General features: G+C 36.1%; 1 protein-coding gene across 6 annotated transcripts in view; it reads left to right on the top strand.

Moving 5' to 3' along the window:
• Nucleotides 1–26,390, top strand: part of LRRC28 (leucine rich repeat containing 28) — a 157,123-nt gene that overhangs the window by 27,791 nt on the left and 102,942 nt on the right. For all 6 annotated transcript variants that reach the window (XM_081831575.1, XM_031033521.2, XM_031033522.2 and 3 more), the window contains exons 4-5: nt 12,446–12,483; nt 13,400–13,537. In XM_081831575.1, the coding sequence (XP_081687701.1) occupies nt 12,446–12,483; nt 13,400–13,537 (176 nt within the window). The remainder of the gene's footprint in view (nt 1–12,445; nt 12,484–13,399; nt 13,538–26,390) is intronic.

The raw sequence follows: 26,390 nt of genomic DNA, 5'->3' as shown, positions 1-26,390 counted from the left end.
TACATATCTCTTCTCCTGAGCTGCTTTCAGCTTATTTTCTCTTTGTCTCTGAGACTCGTAAGTTTTACTATTAGATGTCGGGGTGTTGACCTATTTTTATTGATTTTGAGAGGGGTTCTCTGTGCCTCCTGGATTTTGATGCCTGTTTCCTTCCCCAAATTAGGGAATTTCTCTGCTTTAATTTGCTCCAATATACCTTCTGCCCCTCTCTCTCTTTCTTCTTCTTCTGGGATCCCAATTATTCTAATGTCGTTTCGTCTTATGGTATCACTTATCTCTTGAATTCTGCCCTCGTGATCCAGCAGTTGTTTATGTCTCTTTTTCTCAGCTTCTTTATTTTCCATCATTTGGTCTTCTATATTACTGATTCTCTCTTCTGCCTCATTTATCCTAGCAGCACCCCCATTTTTGATTGCACCTTATTAATAGCCTTTTTGATTTCGACTTGGTTAGATTTTAGTTCTTTTATTTCTCCAGAAAGGGTTTCTCTAATAAACTTCCATGCTTTCTTCAAGCCCAGCTAGTATCTTTAAAATCATGATTCTGAACTCTAAGTCCAACATTGTACTAGTGTCCGTATTGAGTAGGTCCCTGGCAGTCGGTACTACCTCTTGTTCTTTTTGTTGAGGTGATTTTTTCCATCTTGTCATTTTGTCCAGAGGAGAATAGATGAATGAGAGAACAAAATGCTAACAGGGTAACAAAGTCCCCAGAAAATATAGTCTAAACAAATCAGAAAAGACCTGTAACTGGGGGAAAAGAAAGGGAAAGAAAGAAAAAGAAAAAAACAAACAAAAACAGAACAAAACAAAAAAAAACAGAATATGATCAAATATCATTAGGCTGGTGCATAGATCAGTGCCATACACTAGATTTTGGGTGTATTTTGGTTTGTTAGAAGAAAGTGCCTCCCAAAACTTTAAAGAAAGAAAAACTTATATATGTACAAAAAATAAGGGTTGATACGATTAAGGGATGGAATATGACTGTAAAGATGAAAAGTATAAAAAATTTTATAAAAGGAATTGATAAGAAGTTGTTTGAAAAAAGAAAGAAGAGGATTTAAAAAAAAAAAAGAAAAAAAAGGGGGGAGAGAATGTGATCAGGCAGGAGACTAGAACAAAGCCATACACTAGAGATTTCGGGTATATTTTGATCTGTTAGAAGAAACTGTATCTCAAAATTTTAAAGAGAGAACATCTTATATATATATGCCAAAAATAAGGGTAACTGTTATGAAGGGATAGAATTTGACTCTAAAAATGAAAAATAAAAAAAATTTTTTTAAAAGGATTGATAAGATGTTGGTTGAAAAAGGGAAAAAGAAAAATTCAAAAAAAAAAAAAAAGACAGTTAAAAAAAATTAACTTTGAAAGACTAGAGAATCATGGTAAAAAAGCCATGGATTCTATGTGCAGTATTCCCCCAGCGCTGGAGTTCTGCCGTTCTCACTGATCGGTAAACTTGGTCTTGGCTGGCTGTTCTCGCTGATCTTCTGGGGGAGCGGCCTGTTGCCGTGGTTCCCAAATGTCTTTGCCGGAGGCGAAATTGCCCCGCCCTTGCTGGTCCAGGCTAAGTAATCTGCTCGGGTTTGCTCTCGGGAGCCTTTGTTCCCTGCAAGCTTTCTGTACAGCTTTGGAGGACGAGAGTGAAAACGGCGGCCTCCCAATCTCCGCCCCGGAGGAGCCGAGAACTCTGCGCCCCACTCCTCAGTGAGGCCCCAGAGAAAAGCAGTCACTCCCGTCTCCCCAGTCTCCAGCCGCACTCTGTGCTCACCTGGCCTGTGACCGAGCATTTCTATCTCTGGCACCCGACCCCATGTGGAGTCTCCAAACCCAGCAGATCCCTGCGGTGCACTCTCGCGCCGCTCCTCCTGGGGCAGGAGGGGAGTCTTCCCGGATCTGCTGCTTGTTGGGTCCCTGCTGGAGGAGCAGTGGCCCAACTATGCCACGGATCACGGTTTATGGCAACCCCGAGCTGAGAGCCCGAGCCTCGGCTCCGTCTCTGCAGCAGGCTTCCCCGCTCCGATACCTGGGAGCTCTGCCAGACTCAGGCACCCCCGGTCTTTCTGTGACCCCGAGGGTCCCAAGACCACACTGTCCCACGAGGTTTCCACCCCTTGCTTAGCCACTGGAGCGACATCCCTCAGCGGAGCCGACTTCTAAAAGTCCTGATTTTGTGCTCCGCGGCTCTATCACTTGCCAGAAGCTGCTGTCAGAGGCCCCCTGCCCTGCCATCTATCCTCCTGAATATCGCCTCAGATTCACTTCGAACGTCCTACCTTCCAGAAAGTGGTCGCTTTTCTGTTCAGAGAGTTGTTGCTATTCTTTTCTTCCATCTCCTGTTGAGTTCGTAGCTGTTCAGAATGGTTTGGTCTCTATCCAGCTGAATTCCTGATACTGGGCGAAATCCAGGTCTCCTACTCCTCCGCCATCTTGCTCTGCCCCCTAACTGGAGTGTTTAGATCCTGTTCCATTTAATGTGATTACTGATACCACTGATTTTAAGTCAACCATCTTACAACTTGTGTTCTATTTGTCTCAGCTGTTATTTTTTCCCTCTTTCTTTCTTTATAATTAGTGTTATGTAGGATCCCATTTTACTACCACTATTGGCTAATTAACTCTATTTCAATGTTTTAAGGTTTATATTGTGCTTCTTTAACCTGTTATAGTCTGCCTTCACATGATATACCATTTCACATGTAACATAGGAACCTTACATCAATACTTCATTCTTTGTGCTATTGTATGTCTTATGTATATGTGTGTTTGTAGGTATCTGTTAGTATACATATATATGTACTTATCATGTGTATGTCAGTCAGGGTCCAGTTAGGAGATAGAAACCATACCTGTAGCTTAAACAGGGAAAATTAATATAAAGAATTGCTGACGAGTAAAATGTTATTAGCTACTAAAAGGGGATAAGAGGACTCTATGGTATTCAGAATTAGTAAGTACAAAAAGCAGGTATTACTTTTGGGCAGAGGGAAAGTAGGTAATGAAAGGACTAATGGCTTAGGAGAGCTCCATCCCCTAGGCTGATATTTAGACCTCTTCAGTGGAGGTCTGGCTGCCACAAAAACATACAGCCTGCTGGTGGTAACGGCGCCTGCCAGATGGTTTAGGCTGGAGCTGCTCTGTGATACCAGCTCACTGTTGCAGGAAGGTTTTGGTAGTCTAGAACTGGTCTGTAGAAGCAGCCTGGCTAGCAGGGAGACAGTTGACTGAAGTGTGAGCAGAACTACCACAGAAGTGGCCACAGGGTGGTAAGACCGTTGCCTGAGGCTGGTTGAAGCTGGTCTGTAGCGGTACATTGCTGGATGGGGAGAGTGTGGCCTGACTATGCTGCCAAGAACTGCTACAGAGCTGGGTGGGGCATTCATAGTTTGAGAATGTGGCTTGAGGTTTTCCAGGAGGGCTGCTGAGGTGAGTGCTTCTGGGCCTTGGCCCCTGTGCTAAATAAACAATTGAAGGGGGGCTGTCCCCAGAAGGGAGGGCCTTCCTGCGGCTGTCATCTGGCAGCATCACTCCAGTGCCCTCTTTTGACAACCTAACATTAGGCCAGTTGACAAAGGAGACGGGTTGACAGGATCCAGCTCTAGCAGGCATAGAAGGTAGATTTGGAGCTGACAGACTAAACTGATAACTGGCAGAAGTCATTTTAATTTTGAATTTAGATTGTTAATTTAAAGAAATTTAAAATGAGAAAAGTTATCAAATAAGAAAAGTTGTTTTATATTAATTCCGATATTACTCTCTCAGATTTGGTTTACCTGAATAAAGCCTTTATTTCTCCATCTTTTTTTTAATTAGACTTTTTACTCATGTAATTGTAAGAAATAATACAGAAAGATCCTGTGTACCTTTCTAGTTTCCAGCACCGTTCACGTCTTACATAAACATAGTACAAGGTCAGCACCAGAAAATTGACCCTGGTGTTATCTTACTTGGTGTTCATCATTTTCTGTGTACTCATGTATGTGTGTGTGTGTGTGTTTTCTGTGCAGTTTTATCACATGTGTAGATTTGTGTAATCACTACCATAGTCAAGGTGGAGAGAGTACTTTCATCACTGCAAGGATTGTTTGAGCTACCCTTCTATAATCACATTTCCTGTCCCCCAAACCTTGGCAACTACTACTCTGTTCTCCATCTCTATCATTTTATTATTTTGTTGCTGAATTCTATTTCATGGTATGGTTGAAATGCAGATTCTTCAATCGTTTACCCATTGAAGGACATATTGGTGGTTTTGTTTTTATCTGTAATAAATAATGGTGCTTGGTGCATTTGTATACATTTTTTTTTTTTTTGTGAAAAAGTTTTCATTTCTCTGAGATAAATGACTAAGACAGCAATTGCTGAGTCATATGGTAATTACATGTTTCATTTTGTTGTTGTTGAGATATATTCACATACTATAAAATTCGCCCTTCTAAGTATACAATTCAGTGGTGTTTAGTATAATCACAAGGTTGAGCAACCATTAGTACTCTCTAATTCTGGAACATTTTCATCACCTCAAAAGAAACCCATTTAGCATTCATTCCTCTCTTCCTTCAATCCCTAATAACTCCTTGGTGATCAGTGATCTGCCTTCTATTTCTATGGCTATGCTGTCCGGGACATTTCATGTAAATGGAATCATACAATATGTGGCTTTTTAGGTCTTGCTGCTTTAACATTGCATGTTTTCAGGCTTCATCTATGTCATAGCATGTTTCAGAATTCATTCTTTTTTATGGATGTGCAATATTCCATTGCATGGCTATACCATGTTTTGTTTATCCAGTCTTTATTTGATAGACATTTCAGTTTTCACACATTTTGGCAAGTGTGAATGCAGGTGTGAACATTCATGTAGGAGTTTATGTATCAACATGTATTTTCAGTTCTTTAGGGTTTATACCTAGGAGTGGAATTGCAGTGCTAACTCTGTTTCATCTTTTGAGGAACTGCCAAACTGTTTTCCAAAGCTGCATCATTTTACAGTTCCACAAACAATATGTGAGGATCCTAATTTCTCCACATCCTCATCAACATTTGTTATTATCTCTCCTTTTGATTATAGTCATCCTAGTAGGTGTGAATTGATACCAAAATTTTGATATATATTTTTCTGATTAATGATGTCTTTTCATGGGTTTACTGGCTATTTGTTTATTTCTTTGGAGGAATGTCTATTCAAATCTGTTGTCCATTTTAAAATTATAATATTTGTCTTTTTATTGTTGAGTTTTAAGAGTTCTTTATTTGAGTGCTTTAGATATTTTATGTATTTGAGATAGCTTTATATATTTGAGATATATAATTTATATACTTGAATGCTTTATATATTTGATACTTTATCAGATACATGCTTTTCAAATATTTTCTCCCATTCTGTGGTTTATCTTTTCACTTTCTTGATAATTTTTTATCTGGCAGCTTGTGTTCTGGTATCATATCTAAGAAACTGTTTTTAATCCATCATCATGAAGATTTAATTTAACTTTTTCTTACTCAAGTTGTATAATTTTAGCTCTTGCATTTAGGTCTTTGATCCATTTTGAGTTAATTTTTGCATATACTACAATATAAAGGCCTAACTTCTGTTTTGCGTGTGCAGGTCCAAATATCTTAGTACAATCATTGAAAAGCATACTCTTTCTCCATTGAATTGTTTCAGCACCTTTGTCAAAAATCATCTGGCCATGGACATGTGGGCACATTTCTGGATTCTCAATTTTATTCCATTGATCTATATGTCTATCTTTTTGCCAGTAGCACACAAACTTGATTACTGTAGCTTCATAGTAAGTTTTGAAATGTGATTCCAACATTATTCTTGTTTTTCAAAATTATTTTAGCTCTTCGTCCCTTGCATTTCCATGTGAGTTTTAACATCTGCTTGTCAAGTTATTAAAGAAAAAAGTCATCTGCGATTGATGATAGCGATTGCATTGAATCTTTAGATCAATATGTAGAGTGTTGCCATCTTAATAATATTATATCTTCTAATCTATGAATGTGAGATGTCTTTCTATTTAGGTCTTCAGTTTCAACATTCTTTTGTTTGAACATTGAATACTTTTCAGTGTAAAAATCTTGAATTTCTTTTGTTAAATTTATTCCTTAGTATTTATTCTTTTTGATTTTATTATACATAGAATGATTTTCTTAATTCATGTTAGAATTACTCATCTAGTATATAAAAATGCAAGTGATTTTTGTATGTTGGTCTTTTATTCTTCAATCTTGCTGAACTCATTTATTAACTTTTTTTTTGTTGGCGGATTCCTTAGGATTTTCCATATACAAGATCATGTCATCTGTTAATGAAGATAGCTTTCTTTCTTTAAGATTTTATTTATTTGAGAGAGAGAGAGATAGCATGAGCAGGGAGAAGAGGGAGAAGCAGGTTCCCTGTGAGCAGGGAGCCTGACCTGAGGCTCAATCCCAGGACCCTGAAATCATGACCTGAGCCGAAGGCAGATGCTTAACTGACTGAGCTACCCAGGCACCCCAGTAGCTTTATTTCTTACTTTCTAATCTATATCCCTATTATTTCTCTTTCTTGCTTAATTTCCTTGGCTATAACATAGAATGTTGAATAAATGTGGTGAGACCAGATATCTTTGTGTTGCTCCTGCCTAATGTTAGGGGAAAAGCTTTCGGTCTTTTGCCATTCAGTATGATGATAGCTTTAGATTTTTCATAGGTACCCTCTATGTAATTGAGGAAATTCCCTTCTACTGCTTGTTTCTTGAGTGTTTTTCACACAAAAGGGTGTTTGATTTTGTCAAATGGTCTTTTTTTCATCTGTTGAGATGATACATTTTTTTTCTTTATTCTGTTAATATGGTGTATTACATTGATTGATGCTTGTATGTTGAAGGAACCAACCTTGCATCAGTGGGGGTAAATCCCATTTGGTCTTGGAATATAATCCTTTTTATGTGTTGCTACATTTGACTTACTAGTATATTGTTGAGGAATTTTGCTTGTTTTTTTTTAAGATTTTATTTTTATTTGAGAGAGAGAGAGCATGAGAGAGAGAGAAAGAGCATGAGAGGGGGGAGGGTCAGAGGGAGAAGCAGATTACCCACTGAGCAGGGAGCCCGATATGGGACTTGATCCCAGGACTCCAGGATCATGACCTGAGCCAAAGGCAGTCGCTTAACCAGCCGAGCCACCCAGGTGCCGCTGCTTCTGTATTCTTAAGGGAGATTGGTCTGTGGTCTTCTTGTGATGTCTTTGGTTTTGGTATCAAGGTAATATTGGCCTCATAGAATGAGTTGAAAGAGTTCTCTCCATTCTTTTCCTTTTCTTTTTTCTTTATTATTATTATTTTTTAAGTATCTTCTCAGTTACGTAGTGGTCAACTAATGATTAGGTAGATATTTCCTTAGCTGCCTGAATCCAGTAAGTCTCCCAGTCTTTGCTGAGGAGCTTTGTTTTTGTGTGGCGGCAGGCCTCCACCTCTCAGCCTGGCATTTGACGATTTTGCCTTAGCCTTTGCTTGCTTATGTAGGAGCCTCAAGTTCAGCAGAGGTGATTGCTTAGGGTCTTTTCAACACTTTCCTGTGCATTTGCACATTTCTGGACCTGCCTGAGACCTTCTAATTTCCAGAAATATGCCAGAGCTTTCAGAGCTCCTATTGACATCTTACCCAACTTTTCCATTTAAAGTTTTTGGTTGTCTCTTGTTTGCTCCAGCTGTTATCTATTGGCTCAGGTGGCTGTGAAGTTAAACAATTGCCCATAATTTGTTTCAACTGGGGAAAAGGCAAGTTTCTAGTCAGATCCAATTAAAAATAGTATAGCAAGTGCGGTCTTCCAGGGAACCATGAAACAAGTCAAATGATGACAGTTCTCTGGGAGTGAGCTCTACCCTGGTTCTGTCCCTTCAGGTGTTAGCCAGGCTGCTGCTTTTCACTTTGATTGGGAGCTAGATTTTTTGTTGGTTTGTTTGGTTTTGCTTGTTTTTTTTTCCCTGCTTCTGCAGAGCTGGAGAGTGAGGGATAGAATTAGAGGAAATGAAAATGCCCCAAAGTTGACAGCTCACTATGCTTATTGAGATTTTGTCATTTTTCTTAAATTAACCCTCCCTCTATAACTTTGGTTAATTTCCACAGTTTTGTACATAAGCTTCTTACCATTTTTGCCAATATTCTTGTTGATTTTATGTAAAAGAATTTTTGGAGGTCCTTACTCTTTCACTTTTGCTCTGGATTTGTAGTTTCCTAAGAAATTGCCAAGTAATTTTCCAGGTTGGCTGCACCTTTTTACATTCTCCCCCAGCAAGATGTGCTTGTTCTCATTTCTCATTGCAGCTGTCATTTATATTTCCCTAGTGGTTAATGATACTGAACATCTTTTCAAGTATTTATTGGTTATCTGTATCTTTTCTACAGTAACATGTGTCTGTTGCTATATTCTATTTGAATTTATTTTTAGTTTTAAGAGTTTTTAAATATTATAGAAACCAGCTCTTTGTTGTATATGTTGTTTACAAATATTTTCTCCCAGTGTGTAATTTGGCTTTTCATCCTCTTTATGTTCTTTGCAGAGCAAAAGTTTTACCTTTTGATGAGGTCCAGTTTATCACGTTTTGCTTTTATGTATCATGTTTTTAGTGTCAGTTCTAAGAACTCCTTGTCTAGCCTTAGGCCCTGAAGGTTTTCTCCTGTGAGAAAAATCTCATATTAGTTTTTCCTCTGAAAGTCTTAATAGTTTTTGTTTTACATTCATCTTCATAGTTTTGAAGTTTTGTTTAGGTCTTCTGAAATTAGAATTCTTGATGACTTTTTTGTCTTTCAGCACTTTTATGATGTTCATTATCTTCTGGCTTGTATTGTTTCTGAAGCGACATCTGCTATCTTTCTTATATTTGTTCCTTTGCATGTAATGTATTTTTTTTCCTTAGGCTACTTTGAAGATTTTTATTTTTACACTGTTTTTCAGGGATTTGATTTTGATATACCTTGTTGTGGTTTTTTTTCTTATGCTTCACATTCATTGAGCTTCTTGGGTTTGTCTTTATAGTTTTCATCAAATTTAGCAATTTTTGGACATTATTTCTTCAGATATTTATTTCTGTACTCCTCTCTCTGGTCCCTGTTTCCAGGACTCTTACATGTTTGTTAGATTGTTTAATATTTTCGCCTAATCACCGACACTCTTTTCAGTCTTTTTTTCTTCTGTGTGCTTCAGCATGGACAAATTGTATTTCTCTGTCTTCAATATCTAATTTGCTGTTAACCCCACCTAGTGAAGCTTTCACTTTGTTCATTGTATTTTTGATCTATAGAAGTTCTGTTTGGTTCTTCTTCATACCTTAACACTTCTCTTGCAATGTTCATATTTTGCTTTAAATGCCTGAATATACTTTTTATAGTTGTTCTTATGTCCTTGTTTGCTGATTTTGTCTCTGTTCTACTGGATCTACTGGTGTTGGACTCTTTTAAATCATGGTTATTGGTCACATTTTCATGATTTATTGGTATGTCTAATACTTTTTGATTGGATGCTGGACCTTATGAGTTTTACATTGCTGATCTCTAGACTTTGTTGTCTTTCTTTTTCTTGTGCTTTATTCTGGCATGAGGTTATTTGCAATTTAGTTTGATCCTTTCATGGTTTGTGTTTACATTTCATTAGGACAGGTCTAGAGTAACCTTTTAGGGGTAGTTTAGCCCTGTAACTAGGGCATGGCCTTTATAGGATCTGATTTGAACGTGCCAAATAATCAACAAGGACTTGGTACACTTGCTGCTCAGAATTTAAATGCCTCCAGCCCTCTGTGAGCTCTGTGGACCCCTCAGCTGGTAGGTTTTCCATTACTTTTTGCCTAGGTTACATTTTAGAATTCAGCAATGAGTCAAAGTATCCTTACTTAAATTTTTAAAGGTTTTTTTTTTTTCCCCTGTAGCATCCTCTCCTCCAGAACTCCAGCCCACTACCCCACAACTTCCAGCTGCCTCAGTTTCCCTGAATTCTCACTTGTGTCTCTATAAGTCAGTGAGACTTACATACTTTGTTTGGGATCCCATTTATGTACCACAGTTCACAGTTTGCTTCCAGGTAGAAAGCTGGGGACATTGTGTGGCTTGCCTTGTTTCTTCTTTCTCAGGTAACATCCTAATTGCCTGTTTTTTATATCTGAAAATAATTGTTTCATGTAGTACATCCAATTTTCCTGTTGCTTATAGCAGCCAGGTAAATCTGGTCCCTATTAATCCATCATGGCTGGAAATAAAAGCCCTGTTCTTTTAATTAAAAAAAAATCAACTTCTTTATTTTGGAACAATTTTATATTTATAGAAAAGTTGTAAAGAGAGTACAGAGTTCTAGACATCTCTCACCCAGTTTCTCCTGTTGTTAATATCTTAAAATTCCATGATACATTTGTCAAAAATAAGAAGCTGACATTGGCATATCACTATTAAGTAAATGTCTGTATCTAATTTTATTAAAAAAACTGCCAAACTACTTTCCAACGTGACCATATTGTTCTGCATTCCTGCCAGCAATGAATGAAAAAGCTCCTGCACTGTAGGAGAACATGATGAAAACTAGTCATGTTGAAACACCAACATTTCAACTACTTTGAAATTACAAAAAACAAGTAAAGAGACTTAAAATTGCTAAACCTTTGATTATAGATGACTCACAATAACTATAATAAGTATTACAATAACAATGGCATTCATGGTACTCTGTTCTAAGAGCTTTACATTTATTGATTCATTTAATCCTTACAGTATCCTGATGTTGTTGGTGTTATTATTCTCTCCTTCTATAGATTATGCAAGGGAGATGTTGAGTAATTTTCCCTTGGGCGCATGGCTACTGAGGTGCACTCATTCCGGCTCCAGAGCCTGTTTTCTGATCCATCCCACCAGTGATGATTATCACTAGCACATCAGAATAACTTGAGGAGTTGAGATGGTGTTTCACTTGGTAGGGATGGCCTAGCACACCTATGTTTCGTAGTTAGATTGGGAATATTCTTTCTGTAGACTGTATCTTGATTTTAGTGTAGGTAAATTTAATGTGTTAAAATATATTTTTTAATTTCCTTCATAACAATGAGCACTTTAGTTCATGTTTTGATTTGGGCATTCATTTTAAGGTCCTTTTGCATATGTAGAACTTGAGTTTAGGCAAATATTTTGTGGGTAACTGAAAAATCAGTTGTCTCTTTATTTTGGTGTCCAGGCACCCTGGCTTTTGTGTAACAAATGCAGATGTGTGTATACGTATGCGTGTGTGCTCGCACATTTATTTACATATGGTCTTTTGGCACCAAAGAAATTTTAGGGTCATCTATAAAGCAGTTAGGTATTCCTTCCTAAAATTAATGCTTAAAGAATATTGATTTTAAAATGTGAAATCATTTTATATACACAAAGCAAGGAATAAAATATATGATAGAATGGAATAATTGTTTAAATTTTGTAGACCCAGCAGGTTAATACCTACACAGAATCTATTTAATGCATTACTTTTGTGTCTTTCTTATTTTGTGTCAGTGACATTTGAACATTTGATGTTAGGCTTAAAAATGTAGAAAAAAACAAAATTCTTTTAAAAATACTTTATGAAGATTGATTTATGAGGTATAACAAATACAATGATAGATTTGAAAATATAAAAAAATCTAGGTCTCTTGTCTCAAAATCAGTGATATAAATTAAAATTATTATGTGAATATCTCCTGTTGTCACTGTTCTGCTCTGAATAGTTGGCTGCTGCTGATTGCATAAAGTCTCCACCAGAGTGTGCTAAAGATACTTCAGTGGGAAAAGTGTTATTTACGAGGCTTGTCTGGACTTGTCAGCAGGGGTAACTTTTTTTTTTTTTTTAAGAAAAGAATTTGATTCTTGTTTATGAGATTCCTTTTGCTGTGAAATAAATTATGTAGCTTGACAGTTGAGTATTTTTACAGATACTGTAAATGATCAGTGTTTAATCTCTCCATTCTTCGTTCTCAGTCAGCATATTAGCTGAAAATAGCTTTGATTTATTTTGTGAAATTATTCTTTAGAAATTGAAAGATGCATTTTCATTTACGTAAAAGTGTTGATTTTCTTTATGCAATACGCGTTTTTCTGAAAAACCGGACACTTTAAAATGAACTAGGAAAACTAGTAATTTGTTTTTTAAGTTTAAAAAAAAACCTCAAAATATATCTATTGTGCATGCTTTTATTTTAAAATAACAACTTACATCAGTAAATAGGTTTAATATTTGCAATTCCAGCATAAAATATCATTCTCGAGCTATTAGTTATCTGTGATGACCACAGGTTTTGTGTCATGCACTTAGAGTAGGGTATGATAGAAAGCTTTGGTCCCTTTATATTTGATAAATTTCTAAGTGAGCATTTTACAGATTGGTTATCTAACAAAAGTACTGGATGATAGCAAGTTTTTTTTTTTCTTCTTTCCCCTCAGGTACCTTCACTCAAATAACATAGTTGTGGTTCCAGAAGGTAAGTCCACTTCCAGTTTTTAGTTAGGAGGTACCATAGTTTATGCTTTCCTTTATAATAGTAGAACAAATTTTGATTAGGAGTATTAGGGAACTTTACTTATAAAGCATCTTTATTAGTTTCAAAGATTAGTAAGTTCAGTTAACAATTTTGATTAAATAAACAATAAGTCTAAAATGGTTATAATGGTTAGGTAAATTATTATTGGATAGATTGTTGTTAGGTAAATAATAAAATGATAAATTTAAAAAATGTTTATTTTTTAATCTGTTTTTATTATTTTTTAAGTATTTTGTACATCCAACACAGGCTCGAACTCACAACCCCAAGATCAAGAGTCATATACTCCACTGACTGAGCCAGCCAGGCACCCCAAAATTTTTATTTTTTTTAAAGATTTATTTATTTATTTTAGAGAGAGAGAAGAGCACAAGCATGTGTGTAGGGGAGGGACAGAGGGAGAAGGGGAGAGAGAATCTCAAGCTGACTCCCTTCCAAGTGTGCAGCTCAACACGGGGCTAAATCCCACAACCCCAAGATCATGACCTGAGCCAAAATCAAGAGTCGGTCACTCAACTGACTGAGCCACGCAGGCGCTCTTTTAAGTTTTAAATTTAATAAATCCAGCTAAGAATTTTGGTTAGACAAAAAGACCTTATATATCGTTTAATCATTTATTTATTCAAGCAGTGCTTTACAGTGTAACATTTTTATTTGTGCTTTTTAACTTACCATATTTTATATCAAGGTTGAAGTCTTATCACTCCTATAAAATTTACTTTGATCTGTGTTTTTACTATTTGTGCAACAGAAGCAGGGGTATTAAGATATTATAATTAGCGGTACTTGCGTTAAAGATTTGGCATAACACTTGGGTCAAATTAATTTTGCCTTTACCTTTGTTTTCTCTTTGAAGCCATTGGATCCCTTGTAAAACTCCAGTGTTTGGATCTTAGTGACAATGCCTTAGAAATTGTTTGCCCAGAAATTGGTCGTCTGAGAGCTTTACGTCATCTTCGATTAGCTAATAACCAACTGCAATTCCTACCTCCAGGTAATCATAGTCTGTAGCACACAATAGTGTGTCTATTTACAAATCTGTTTTTATTTCTGTTTCTCGCTGTGTGTCTAGGCAGTGAGCTTTGGGTATATTTGTGATATGGGATGGTCCATTTGTTTGAAGATGAAACTAAAGAATGTGGGTGAAATGTGTCTAAGGGTCTTTTACCTGATATGGACATAAAAAGGTGGCATTTATGTTTTTAGCTACAATTACTACAATTATGCATTGTGATCAGTGCCCCTTCAAGTCACTCCTCTGGTGAAATATTTGTACAAAAAGGTAATTCAGTTCTGGACATTTTACATAAGAGAATTCAGATGAACTTCACATGTTGTAATCATTTTAGTACCCAAAAAGGAAATACAGTGTTTTCTGTCATTCGCTAGTGAGGTAAATGATGTACAGTAATTTTGATTTAATCTTACTAGAATTTCATAGTAGAATTTAAGTTTGAATCCTAGAACTAATTGTCAGTTCTGCCTCCTGAACATCCTCCTAGAATGTGATGTACATATGTATAGTACTGACATTCTGCATTCTCTTGAGCCACCATTAAACCCCCTGACTTTCTTACAAGGGGCATAAAGGGGCCTTCCTTTGTGAATCCACACGTTTGCAAATTCTGTCATATGTCATTTCCCATATTTAAAAAAAAGTGAAGTATGTTAAAAAAATAAAAAAACTTGTGCCTTAAATATTATATGAAAGTTACTTTGCATTCAAGAATGAGCAGAGAAAAATGCAGATGTCCCATTGTCGAAGATTATTTCTACTTAGTAACTCATGAACACCAACCAGTGTCTTAGTGTATCCAGGTGAAATGTGTGACTCAACCAAAATTACAAACTACTACCTGCCGTGGAACTTCAGGGTCACATGAGAATGATAAAAACTACTCATGCTTAACCCATGAATGAAAAAGTCTATAATATTTCTTTGTGATATAAAAAAGACTTTCTCTAAAGTCTTTTAAGTACACACATTTCTAAGTGAAACACAGTAACCCATTAATTTTTAAACTTTGTGTGCTGGCCTTAATAATATAGGTTCAGTATTGTTTACAAAAATAGTACAGTCTGGTTAAAAAATTCTTTAGCCCTATATAATTACTGTCTTACATTTTCCAACGATAGTTAATACAAAAATTTCAATATGGTGTAGGAATCTTATCTTTCTTTTAGAGTTTATTGTATGAAATCAGGCTCAGTGGTATTTTATCATTCTAGCTTTCATCAGGTTTATATATTCAGATACTCAGGAAATTAGATTCTCTTTTGGAGATTGGCTAGGAAATGTATCAGTAAAGATAATACTTTGGGTTTTCATATTTTCATATATGAAACTTCTATAAGATCTATTGTAAAATCAAGATACATGGATATAATACTGTATTCAGAAGCCCCTTTTTATATATACTTAAAGAGCATATGAGAAATATACACTTCTGTTAAACCATTGTTCTTTTATTCTGTTTTTTCCTGTAATATAAGAGCATTTTGTGGTAGAATGTGGTCATTTCCTTCCATTATATACTCTTAGAGGTTAAGGATGTGCTACTAATATCATTGACTGCTTCCTAATAACCAGTGAAGGGTATAGGTTTTCTGACTGCTTGCATCTAATTTTTAATTTATATCTCATGTGTTGCATAATAGATTTTAAGCATTTACTGCTGGTTTTATTTCCATAGCTTTCGTCTGTTGTATATGTTTGGTTTTGTCTGTTTTGGGTAAAATTATATACAGTAATAGCTGTACTTTGAATAGAAACTTTTGACTGAGCCGTATATAGATTTTTTTCTTTCTAGGCCATCGTCAGGAGCAGTGGACTAGACCTTACTCATTATTTGATTCACTTTATTTATCTCTTTATGAGGTAATTTCATATGTTATGATTTGAATGGCTGAGGGGCTAGGTACATATCTCCCAGGTTTCTGATCATGTTGGGCATATACAATGGGAAAGTAGTCTAAGTGTGGTTAGAAAAAAAAAAAAGTGAGGGACTCCCTTATCTCTATTTGATGACAATAGACACCAGTTGATATTTGATTGTTAGCCCCTTCCACCTAGTCCAGGCTATTATGTATAGACTTCTACTTCTTGAAAGACTTAATATTTCCTATGTGCATTTGTTGTAGTTGAAAAACCTTCGAATATAATTTCATTCTCAATATTTAAAATTTTGAAAAATTTTATACCAGTATTTGAAAAATCTGAAACATTTGAAAAATCCAGATGCATATATAGAGAGTTTTAAGATTAGACTCTAAGAATGAATTATAGGGGTTTCATGAATGCCCTGAAATTTGCACATAGTTTGATATTTATGAGTATGTCCGTGTTGCTGTGGAGAAGGTCGAGGGTTTTCAACAGTTTCTCAACCACATCCATGACTCATATGGTTGATTCTGTTGAGTTGTGTGCCAATACCTACCTGGTAGCAGCCATGTGGATGGGACCCATTTTCTGGGATGTCCCTTTCCCCCATTCTGTTAGATTGAACATACTGCCATTTTCCTTCCTTGTGACTTGTTCTTATCTCTACAGTTGATTAGTGCTGGTGTAGGTACCTGATGCAAGCAGAACAGTTCTTATCCTGGGAATTTTGGAAGAGGCTGGTGGGGGAGAAGGAGAGAAAGTGAGAGACATCAGGGGAAATGGGAAAAAAAATCAGTCTCTTTTTCTCTCTGGGCTATTGCACAATGCTGTGTAATCTTGCGAGGTGCTGGGAAGTAGCCACGCAGACTGGGAAACAGAAAAAGGAAGAAAGATGAAGCAGATATAGAGAGAGAAGATGGAGGCAGAGGCTTACTAAGTTTTCTTTAGTATCCCAATCACTGGTTGTGTCCTTAAGGCCCATAGGCTTTGTGCTTATTAAGATAGCTCTACAACATTCTTTGCACCCTTTTTCTTAGATGTTCTCCACCCCCCCTCGCCCCCCGCCCGAGCACAGGTAGTTTTTTGGGAGGAACAGAGAACACTGGTGTGAAGTGGTGACAGGATAGAGGAATGTAGAGACAGATTAGAGTATGTTACTAAGCCAGTGTAGGGGAGGTACAATTTTTCCTCTGCACTCTTAGGGTCTCTAGCTGGGCCCAAGAATTAACTAACAGATCAGCAGGAGAACTAAGACAGATCAACAGGAGAAAAGTATACAAATTTTACTTAGTAATTTTTACCTATGCAAAGGAAGCTTTATCAGAAAAATGAAGACCCAAAGAAGCAGTTAAAGCCAAACACCTATACACTAGGTTGGACAAAGAGTAGTAGTTGTGAAAATGTGGTAAGGCAAAGGGGTTTGGCTTACGGCAGTTAATTGTGAAACAGTGACTAGGAATGTAAGGGTTGTTTAACGAGGTCGGTTTGTTAAGATCTCCCTTGGCCTCTACTCTCCATCTCTGGTGATAAGAATGTCTTCCTTCCTCCTGGTACAGGGAAGACACCTTTCACATGGGAATTTTATTTTGTGCTTTTAGGAAGGGAAGGTCAAAGTGCCTTCTTGCATCTGCCAGTTTTCAGCGCCTTAACTCAAAATAATTAATATGCCAGACTGGCATATTTTGGGGTGGCATGCTCTAAACTCCTCCACCAGCCACCATAGTGGGCACTGAGAGCTTAATCCTGTGTAAAACACAAGGAATCATCCTGCTCAAGTGTTGAGAGACCTAAGCATTTGAACATCAACTCCCAAAAAGTATTGGTTCAGAGTTGCTTAGATGAGGGGGTACTTGTTGTCCCTACACACGTGGCGGAGCAGCGGCCTTCTGTAGAGAAAGCCTCAGCCCCAGAGGTACGGATACTGGCAGCGGAGCACTGACCAGAGAACACCCACGTGGTAGCTCTGAGTCATCTATGCATGGGGCTCCAACGAACTCGGACAGACACGCACTTTGGACTGAAGAGAGGTTCTTGATACACCTGCTTTAAATATCTTCCTGACTTAGTCCATAAGCCAGCCTGAAAGATAAGGCTAATTTAATAATATGGATTTAACTGGTTCCAAGAGGAATAAATCATCATCACTCAAAAAAATCTCCCTGGCTAAAATTATTGAAGTCATGGTTTATGGTATAAGAACTTTGGAATCTTGAAGTATTTTTTCTGAGCAGGCCTCATTCCCCTTTTAAAAAATTACTATCTTAATAATTTTGTATTTTGTTTGGCAATGAGTTTTGTAGGTTTGTATCCAAATACCATAAGGAAGAGGTTAAATGAATATTTTTTTTACTGTGATATTTAAAATTTTTATTTTTGATCTTTATTTTTCACACATAAAAATCATATTTTTAAGGTATGCAACATGTTTTTTTGATATGTGTATACAGTGTGAAATGATTACCACAGTGAAACTAAGTAACATACCCATCACCTCCTGCAGTTACCGTGTGTGTGTTGAGAACACTTGAGATCTACTCCCTTAGTAAATTTCAAATATACAAAATATTATTGTGTATTAATAATACATTGTACAATACATTAACTTAAATGTATTAATACATTATTATTGCCTTTGCTTTTAAAAAACTTTTTATTATGGAAAATTCGAAATACAAAAGTAGACAGAATAGAATGATGAACCCCCATATACCCAACACCGAACTTGAACAGTTATCCTTGAAGACCCTCTTGTATTTTTCTTTTAATTTTTGTTCTTCATATTTTTGTTTTTTTAATTGAGGTAAAATTTACATACAGTGAAATGCACAGATGTTTCTGAGTTTTGACAAACATATATACCCATGTAATCAGCATCTTTGTCAAGATATAGAACATTTCCATTACCCCAGAGAGTACTCTCATGTCTCTTCCAGTCTGTTTGCCATAGGTGAACACTCTTCTGATTTCTGTGACCACAGATTAATGGGATCTGCTGTTGAACATAATATAAGTGGAGCCATATATTCAAGATGCATCCATTCTCTTACATGTATCTGTAGTCCATTCTTCTATAACTTGCAGGGTAGTATTCAAATGTTTGAATATACAGCTCATATATTTTTTTCCCTCTTGATGGACATATGGGTTTCTTCTAACTTTGGACTATGATGAATACAGCTAATATTAAACATTCTTGTGTAAGGCTTTTTTTTTTTTTTTTTTTAAGATTTTATTTATTTATTTGACAGAGAGAGACACAGCTAGAGAGGGAACACAAGCAGGGGGAATGGGAGAGGGAGAAGCAGGCTTCCCATGGAGCAGGGAGCCCGATGCAGGGCTCAATCCCAGTACCCTGGGATCATGACCTGAGCCGAAGGCAGATGCTTAACGACTGAGCCGCCCAGGCGCCCCTTGTGTAAGGCTTTTTATGGATATATATGTTTCCATATATATATATATGCATATATATATACTTATTACAATTTACTTAGGATGTTGTACCACTTAGTATAAATTGTACTCTTCCCAGTAGTATACTTCCATTTACCTTCTTTGTGTTCTTATATAGTATTTTTTTCTATATGCTATGAGCCCTACAATATAGTGTCAATTTTGCAACAGTCAGTTGTCTTTAAAGGAAATCAAGATAATAAAAAAGATATTCTTTGTTTTTAACCCATATATTTACTATTACCCATGCTCTTCATTCTTTCATGTGGATGTATTTTCTATTTGGTATCATTTCTCTTCAGCCTGAAGTACTCCTTGTAGTGCAGGTCCTCTGGCAATCAACTGTCTCAGTTTTCTTTATGCAAAACTGTCTTTATTTTTGAAGAATATTTTCTCTGGATATAGAATTCTCAATTGACAGGATTTCTTTCTGGCACTTTATGAAGGTGACCTTCCATTGTCTTCTGACCCCATTGTTTCTAATGAGAAATCAGTTGCAATTTGTATCATTGTTACCTTGTATATAATACCTTTTTCTATGGCTATGTTAAAATTTTTCTCTTTATCTTTTGTTAGCAGTTTGTTTAGGATGTGCCACAATGCAGGACTTTAAAAATATCCTGGTTGGGGTTTTCTTGATTCCCAAATTGGGAAGTTTTCTGTCATTATTTCTTCAGATATTTTTCTGCCCCGTTTCCTCTCTTTTTGGGAGCTCTAGTCACACACATTAAATCGTTTGATATTGTGTCACAGGTCACTGAGGCTTTGTTCTTCTAAAACAATTTTTTTCCTCTTGATCTGAACGTTGCATGATACATCTGCTGATCTGTCTTCTGCTCACTGACTCCTTTTGCTCTCTCCAGTATGCCATTTATTAAGCACTTTTTCACCTCACAGTTTTGTCCCCTTTGGTACCCTGTCCTACATTTTCCAGCTGCTTCAGCTCTCCAGGTCGGATCTCTGGTTCTTCTGCTCTATGAGACTGCTGAGCTCTGCTTGGGTTCTACTTCCCTGTGCTGTGGCCCAGAGTGCACCCCTTGGCAGCAAGCCACGTCCCAACACGGAACTCACCTCTTCAAGGATCAAAGTTCTGTGTTTCCGGTCTGTTGCTTGAACACAGTTGCCTCATCTATTTTTGAGTGGTTTTATTGTATTTTGGTGGGGAGCAAGTCTGGTGTCAGTGACCCTGTCATGTTTGGAAGTGGGAGTCCATTACATGTTCTTTGATTTCTCATCTGATTGCTAACCTGCATGCTTTCATATATATGAATTATGTACCACTTAAACATTTGTATATTGCCTTCTACTTGGAAGAGTATTTGTTAGAGAACAAATTTAAACTCATTTTATTCCAAAAGCTTTTTCTAACTTGATCAAGTAAAATTATGTATGTGATTTATTAGGAAGACAAATACCATGCACTTGCAAATAAAGGAATATTAAGGAAAGATTTCCATCAGTGCAGAGCTGCTTGCCAGACATTTTGTGATTCACCCTTTGGTGAAGACCACAAGGGCCAATGGATATTAGAAGCATCCGCTCACTCTTGATAGTCAACAGAAGCCTGATGCTTTTGTGATTTGCTGTAAACTCCCATGAGAGAAGATTGTGGTAACAAACAAACAACAAAATGTAACCAGGAGTCAGAAAAGATGTTGCTGACATCTGGCATATAAATCAGCCTATTCAAAAAAAAAATTTTTTTTTATCCTTGAAAGTTGTTTTGCATACCAAAAAAGGAAAGACTTTTAGTCCAAATTAAAAACATTAAAGCAGTCTATGTTGTATTTTAATAATAAAAATTTTTTTAAAATAATGAAAGCACACAAAAGCACATATGTCTGCAAAAATAAAATACTCAAACACAGAAATATGTGCTACATATAATTAGCCTGAATTGTTCCAAAAACTCAGCCTTCAAGTATGGTCAAGTTTATTATTTTTTTTCTTAAAATGTGTTTTTCTTCTAGTTGAGCCTCTCATTGCTTTATTGAAATGAAATTTAGTATCTCTTCTTAGACCTGTCCTGTCGCCACTTAAATTGTTCTGAAATCTCTGTGCTCATTGGTCTAATGTGGAGGCAGGGAGGAACAGCAGATCAGCCTTCTTCCTGGAGAGCACACAGCAGGAATGGAGCCTGGTCATGCTAGGCTTCCACTGTTGCTCACCACCCCGATTGTTGAGACATCATTGGCGTACCCTGACAGATGATAGCACAGGCTGTAGTGCTTCTTCAGAAGAGCCGACCCCGTTCCTGTGGGTATAGACTGGTCACTGGTGATCCACATTGGCGTTCCCTGGGTTAGTTTCTAGGGATGCTGGGTGGCTTCAGGAACATGGGGGCAGCCCTGGTTTCATTGCCATCTCTTCCATTGTGCCTGCCACTCAGAGATCAACTCAAAGGGAATCCTCAAAACACAAAGGATCTTATTGTACCCCCTTCCCCCAAATTATCATGGCTTTTCACCCCCTATTACCCTCCTTGGTGGCTACCATAGTAATTTGGGGGTAATTTACCCTCCTAGGGAGACTCAGCTTTTCACTGATTCCACATCAGTGCTGGTAAATTAACTAGTGAGCACATTTTTTCACTAATAAAGAATCTAAATAATTAATCTCTGGTAGAGCACCCCTCTGGTGTCACCAGGCCATATATATATGGTCAGCATTATATATAAATAGACTTTATTTGGTCGGGTTATCTAGATTACCTGGGACACTGACTTACTGTTTCATCTGCCTAACAAATATTTGTTGGTTCAAAGTACCATGCTATGTACTAGAGGAAGTGGGGATGGTGAAGGTGCACAAAATCTAGTCCCAGACTTCAAAGGAGCTTATGATGTTTTATTGTCTAATACTTTAGACTAATATTTGTACTTTCAAGGAAGAGAGTAGACAGGATAGAGAAAGAAGTATTGAGTGTGTTTAGTACTGAGTTATCTGGGTACAGTGCAGAGTGGTTAAGTTACCTATTTGACAACTAATGGACAGAGGGATAAAATCTAACAATTTACCCATCCTCAGCTTGCTAGATGACCACAGAGTAATTGAATAAATTGTCTACCAGAGTTCTAAACTCATATTCACAATCTGTTCTTTCATTGTCTCTTATAGGCATATAAATTACTTTATTAGTATCTTTGTTACACATAACACTCTATTAGTAAGGTAACTTTATACCATAGCTAAATACATATTACTTCATAGTAACATAAAGATTTTTTATTCAGGTTTTTAGATAACATTATCTCAGTATACTAAAACACATGGATTTCTCAAAAAATATTTTTATATTCGATACTATTACATATTGTACAATCTGGTTACAAATGGAGCTAAAACTTTAAAATTTTATTTACAAACTTTCCCAAGGTTTAAAAATTGGGCAAAAACCTTGGAATAAAAATGGCCATTAAGATTCTTCTAAAAGAAAAAAAGTTTTGTTTTCTGGACCATGCATCCTTTTCAGTGTCAAGTTAATACAGAAAGTACTCCTTTTTAGGAAAGATGTGAAGGGAATTGGCGGAACACATGCCAAGCGTCTGAAAAACAAAAGTTCATTGTGATGATACTTTTTTAAAAAAGGCAAAAGGAGAAAAGTTAGTCCTTCAGACTTGGAAAGCCTCTCCCATCAATCATACTACTGGCTAAGGCATGTTGAATTCCTTTCCATGGCCCATTCCTTTGTGAAAAGATTTAAAAGCAGCTAACATCATAATAGCAGCGACCCAATTTGAAATCCCAGGGGGAATACTTCCAAATTTACTTTACATGCAGTACTGTTATTAATCCCTTTCTGTGTACAATTAATTTTCTCCACCATGGTCTATTATGAGCATGGTGCTGGTGGGAGCTGTGGAGACAGTGCAGAGGTCAGCTGAAGAGGATTTAAAGGAGAAGTCATGCATGACGTTGAGAGACTGAGCTGATGTGTAAGTGGTGTTCGGGATCCAATGATTTGGATTCGAGTATTTCCCATTGTTTTATCTCTGCAATATATTCAACTCCTAGTCTGTCACACACACTCCTTTTAGGATTATCTTTCTAAATTACAGATTTGAAAAACGACTTCGGCAGTTAAAATGCTTCACTTAAATAATTTGCCAAAAGTGTTGTGGTTGCAGTGAGAGAAGCCCATAATGGGTTCATAACCATATGTTTATCATGAATACCAGGAATTAGGGGTATTAAAAAAAAGCTGATGAATATAAATGATCTTAATCTTTTGGAGTGAATGTTACTGAAAACTTATAAAATGTATTTTTTTAGGCACAACTTATTGATGGGAATTCAGGGATTGAATTGTTATTTTTGGACATAAATCAACTTGCAGTACTTTCAAGGTAGTGTGGAGTAATTTCTATCATAGCTTTGGTATCTTGGCAAAACTTGGGGTTTGTAGTTCATTTTTACTGAAGAGCTTTTGAGCATTAAATATGTTTTTTATATTTTAATTTATATCATATTTGTGATTTGATTTGATTAGTATTTGTGAACCAGTCTTTGGAAAAGACGAGTTTTAAATAGATACATTTAAAAAGGTTATATTTTCATGGTTATTTTATAGCTGTCTTTTTTTTTTTTTTACCTTGATTTCAGTATGCTGTTTTAGGTTGAACTGTATATAATTGTGAAGAAAAACTAACTGATAGAATATAGGTTATGTGCTGAATAGGTATTTCCTAAAAAGTATTGTCTTCAGGGTATTTATTTTGTTTCATATTTTATTTGAAATACTCATTGCTTACTTCATCTTTATTTAAGCTGTTAAAGATTTTAAGTCATTGTCTATTGTGCAAGTAATTTTAAAGGTAGTGATTGTTTTAGTAAATGAAAAGCTTTATGATTTGCCAAGGGTTGATGTAATGAGAAGTAATTAAAATTTAGTTTGATATGGTTTGTTACCAACCCCCCCACACACAATTGACATCACAGTTCTTTGTTTAATCCTTTCTACTATTCCTTTTTTAAAAAATCAAAATCTTACGCAGATATGTTGTTTTTAAACAACTTGTGTTAGTTTTCATTGTGTATTTAGTCGTAAATGAGGAAACTTGAAGTCAAAACTGTGGCTGTCGAAGTGTCAAGGGATTTAAAAAATGAATGTCCATTAGCTGGTTTTATATCTTCTCTGTTTCTTCACTAGATTTGCTGACATTCTGAAAGAGAAAGTCTGGCAGGTCTTGTTTTGATGACTTTTTTATTTTTAGTTTCAAAAGTTTGGCATTCATTACTTTAGTGTGAACTTACAGTATCAGTATCAGTGTCTTAGTATTTATTTTTTTGGGAGTAACAGCTGGTTTTTTAGAAGTCATATTATTTACTTACACGTTTAGGTTCTTAACACGAATCTGTTTTCCTTAAACGAGTTTTTACTGTAATTTTATAATCATTTTGTAAAATGTTGAAATAATTGAGTTTGTTGGAAATAATAGCTGAAAGATACACATGGATGTTTAGAGTAATCTCAGAATTTTTCTTTCCCGTATCCATTTTTGCCTCCTTTTAAAATTTAAATGTATATTTTCATGAATGAAAGTTTAAGTTTTTAAAAGTCGAATAAGATTAAATTGAATTATTAAGTCTTCAGTTGAGTAACCAAAGAAATATTTTTACAATTTTCTCTTTGCATGACTTGAAAAGGATGTTTACTCTAAAGCAGAGCAAATATAGCTTGGAAAACATTTTCAAAAAGTAGGCACAATTATGCATATTGTTGTATATATCCCAAACCCAAATTATGATTTCTGTGGTGCAGTTCTTCATATTGCCTGCTCTCTCTAGGTGACTGAATATTACCTATTTGAGTATGTGAGACAACTTTTCTTTACTAATTTTTCTGCATAATCAGTGGAGAGTCACAAATATTGTCTTATATACATGGAATATTGTCTTACAGTCTGTATACACACAAGAGAAACTGCTCTTGTTCAGAGATAAATTTCCATGCTTTGTTCACTTAAAGTGAAATGATCCAGTGACATAATTGAAAATATATTTCACACATATCAAATCCCTAAATTATTTAGCAATTTAAGAACCAAAAATTTATATCACATTTAGTGAGTGATATATTAAATATAGACTATAGAATACTGTTAATTTTAAATGAGAGAGAAAAATGAAAGTTTTATTCTGTTTGTCTTTTGAGATTCTTAACATAGTAGATCAAATCAGCTTTGTAACTCAACAATTAGTACAATTTTACCTATTCTGTACTTAAGAATTTTTTTCTAGGGCGCCTGGGTGGCTCAGTTGGTTAAGCAACTGCCTTCAGCTCAGGTCGTGATCCTGGAGTCCCAGCATCGAGTCCCACATCGGGCTCCCCGCTCAGTGGGGAGTCTGCTTCTCCCTCTGACCCTCTCCCCTCTCATGCTCTCTCTCACTCTCTCTCTCTCAAATAAATAAAATCTTAAAAAAAAAAAAAAAAAGAATTTTTTTCTAAAATGCCAATCATCGTATCTATTTTATTTGAATGCTCTTGGTTTGCCTATGATATCCTGTGAAATTGCTTTTGGACTTTATGGCTAAAGCTATTTGAATTTCCTACACTTAGAATTCCATGGAGCTTTAAGAACTGTGAACTTTCAATAAAGCAAAAGCCTATAAACTTAATGCACTGAATCCCTATGTCTCCATTTTCTTACTCAGCGTGGTACATAGGTTTTAACTTGATGGGTTCTAATATACCTTTTACAACTAAAATCCAACATCCTTAAATTTATGCTAATGCTAACAGGTTTCATTTTATGAAGGGCATGGAATTAGTGTCAAAAATCTGTTTCTGATGCTAAAAGACATGACATAATACAAGGAATGAGCATTTATATATCATATCTGTTTATCTCCTATTGATAGTTTAAATTTCTAACTACTTCTAAATCAGAAACTCTGTAAAGTTATGATATAGAAACAGTAAAGCAAGAAATAGCACTTTGATTTCCTTATCTCCAGAGCTCTCTGTGTAATCAGTTTACAAAGTGTGACCTGTACACAACTTGTTTTCCTCCACATCACTTTTTAAAGTCCCCTAAGTAATATCTTGTTAATCTTTATAACAATGTCAGTAATGTTCCTGGCATGAGTTACTAATTTATTTAAACTACTGCCCATTGATTTTTTTTTTTTTAAAGATTTTATTTATTTATTTGAGAGAGAATGAGAGACAGAGAGCACGAGAGGGAAGAGGGCAGAGGGAGAAGCAGACCCCCTGCTGAGCAGGGAGCCCGATATGGGACTCAATCCCGGGACTCCAGGATCATGACCTGAGCCGAAGGCAGTCGCTTAACCAACTGAGCCACCCAGGCGCCCTGCCCATTGATTTTTTAAAAACATCTTTATAGAGGTATAATTTACACAGCATAAAATTTACCATTTTACATGTTCCGTTTGATGAATTTTATTTAAATGTACACAGTTGAGGAGCCCTCATCACAGTCGAGTTCTAGAATATGTCCATTGTCCCCAAGAGTTCCCCAGTTCCTGTTTGTCACCAGCCCCTGTTTTTACGCCC

The sequence above is a fragment of the Leptonychotes weddellii genome, chromosome 9, assembly GCF_054177405.1.
Source record: "Leptonychotes weddellii isolate Sample4059 chromosome 9, ASM5417740v2, whole genome shotgun sequence".
Lineage (NCBI taxonomy): Eukaryota > Metazoa > Chordata > Mammalia > Carnivora > Phocidae > Leptonychotes > Leptonychotes weddellii.
The sequence above is the reverse complement of the archived record's forward strand: the minus strand, read 5'-3'. Positions and strand labels throughout refer to the sequence as shown.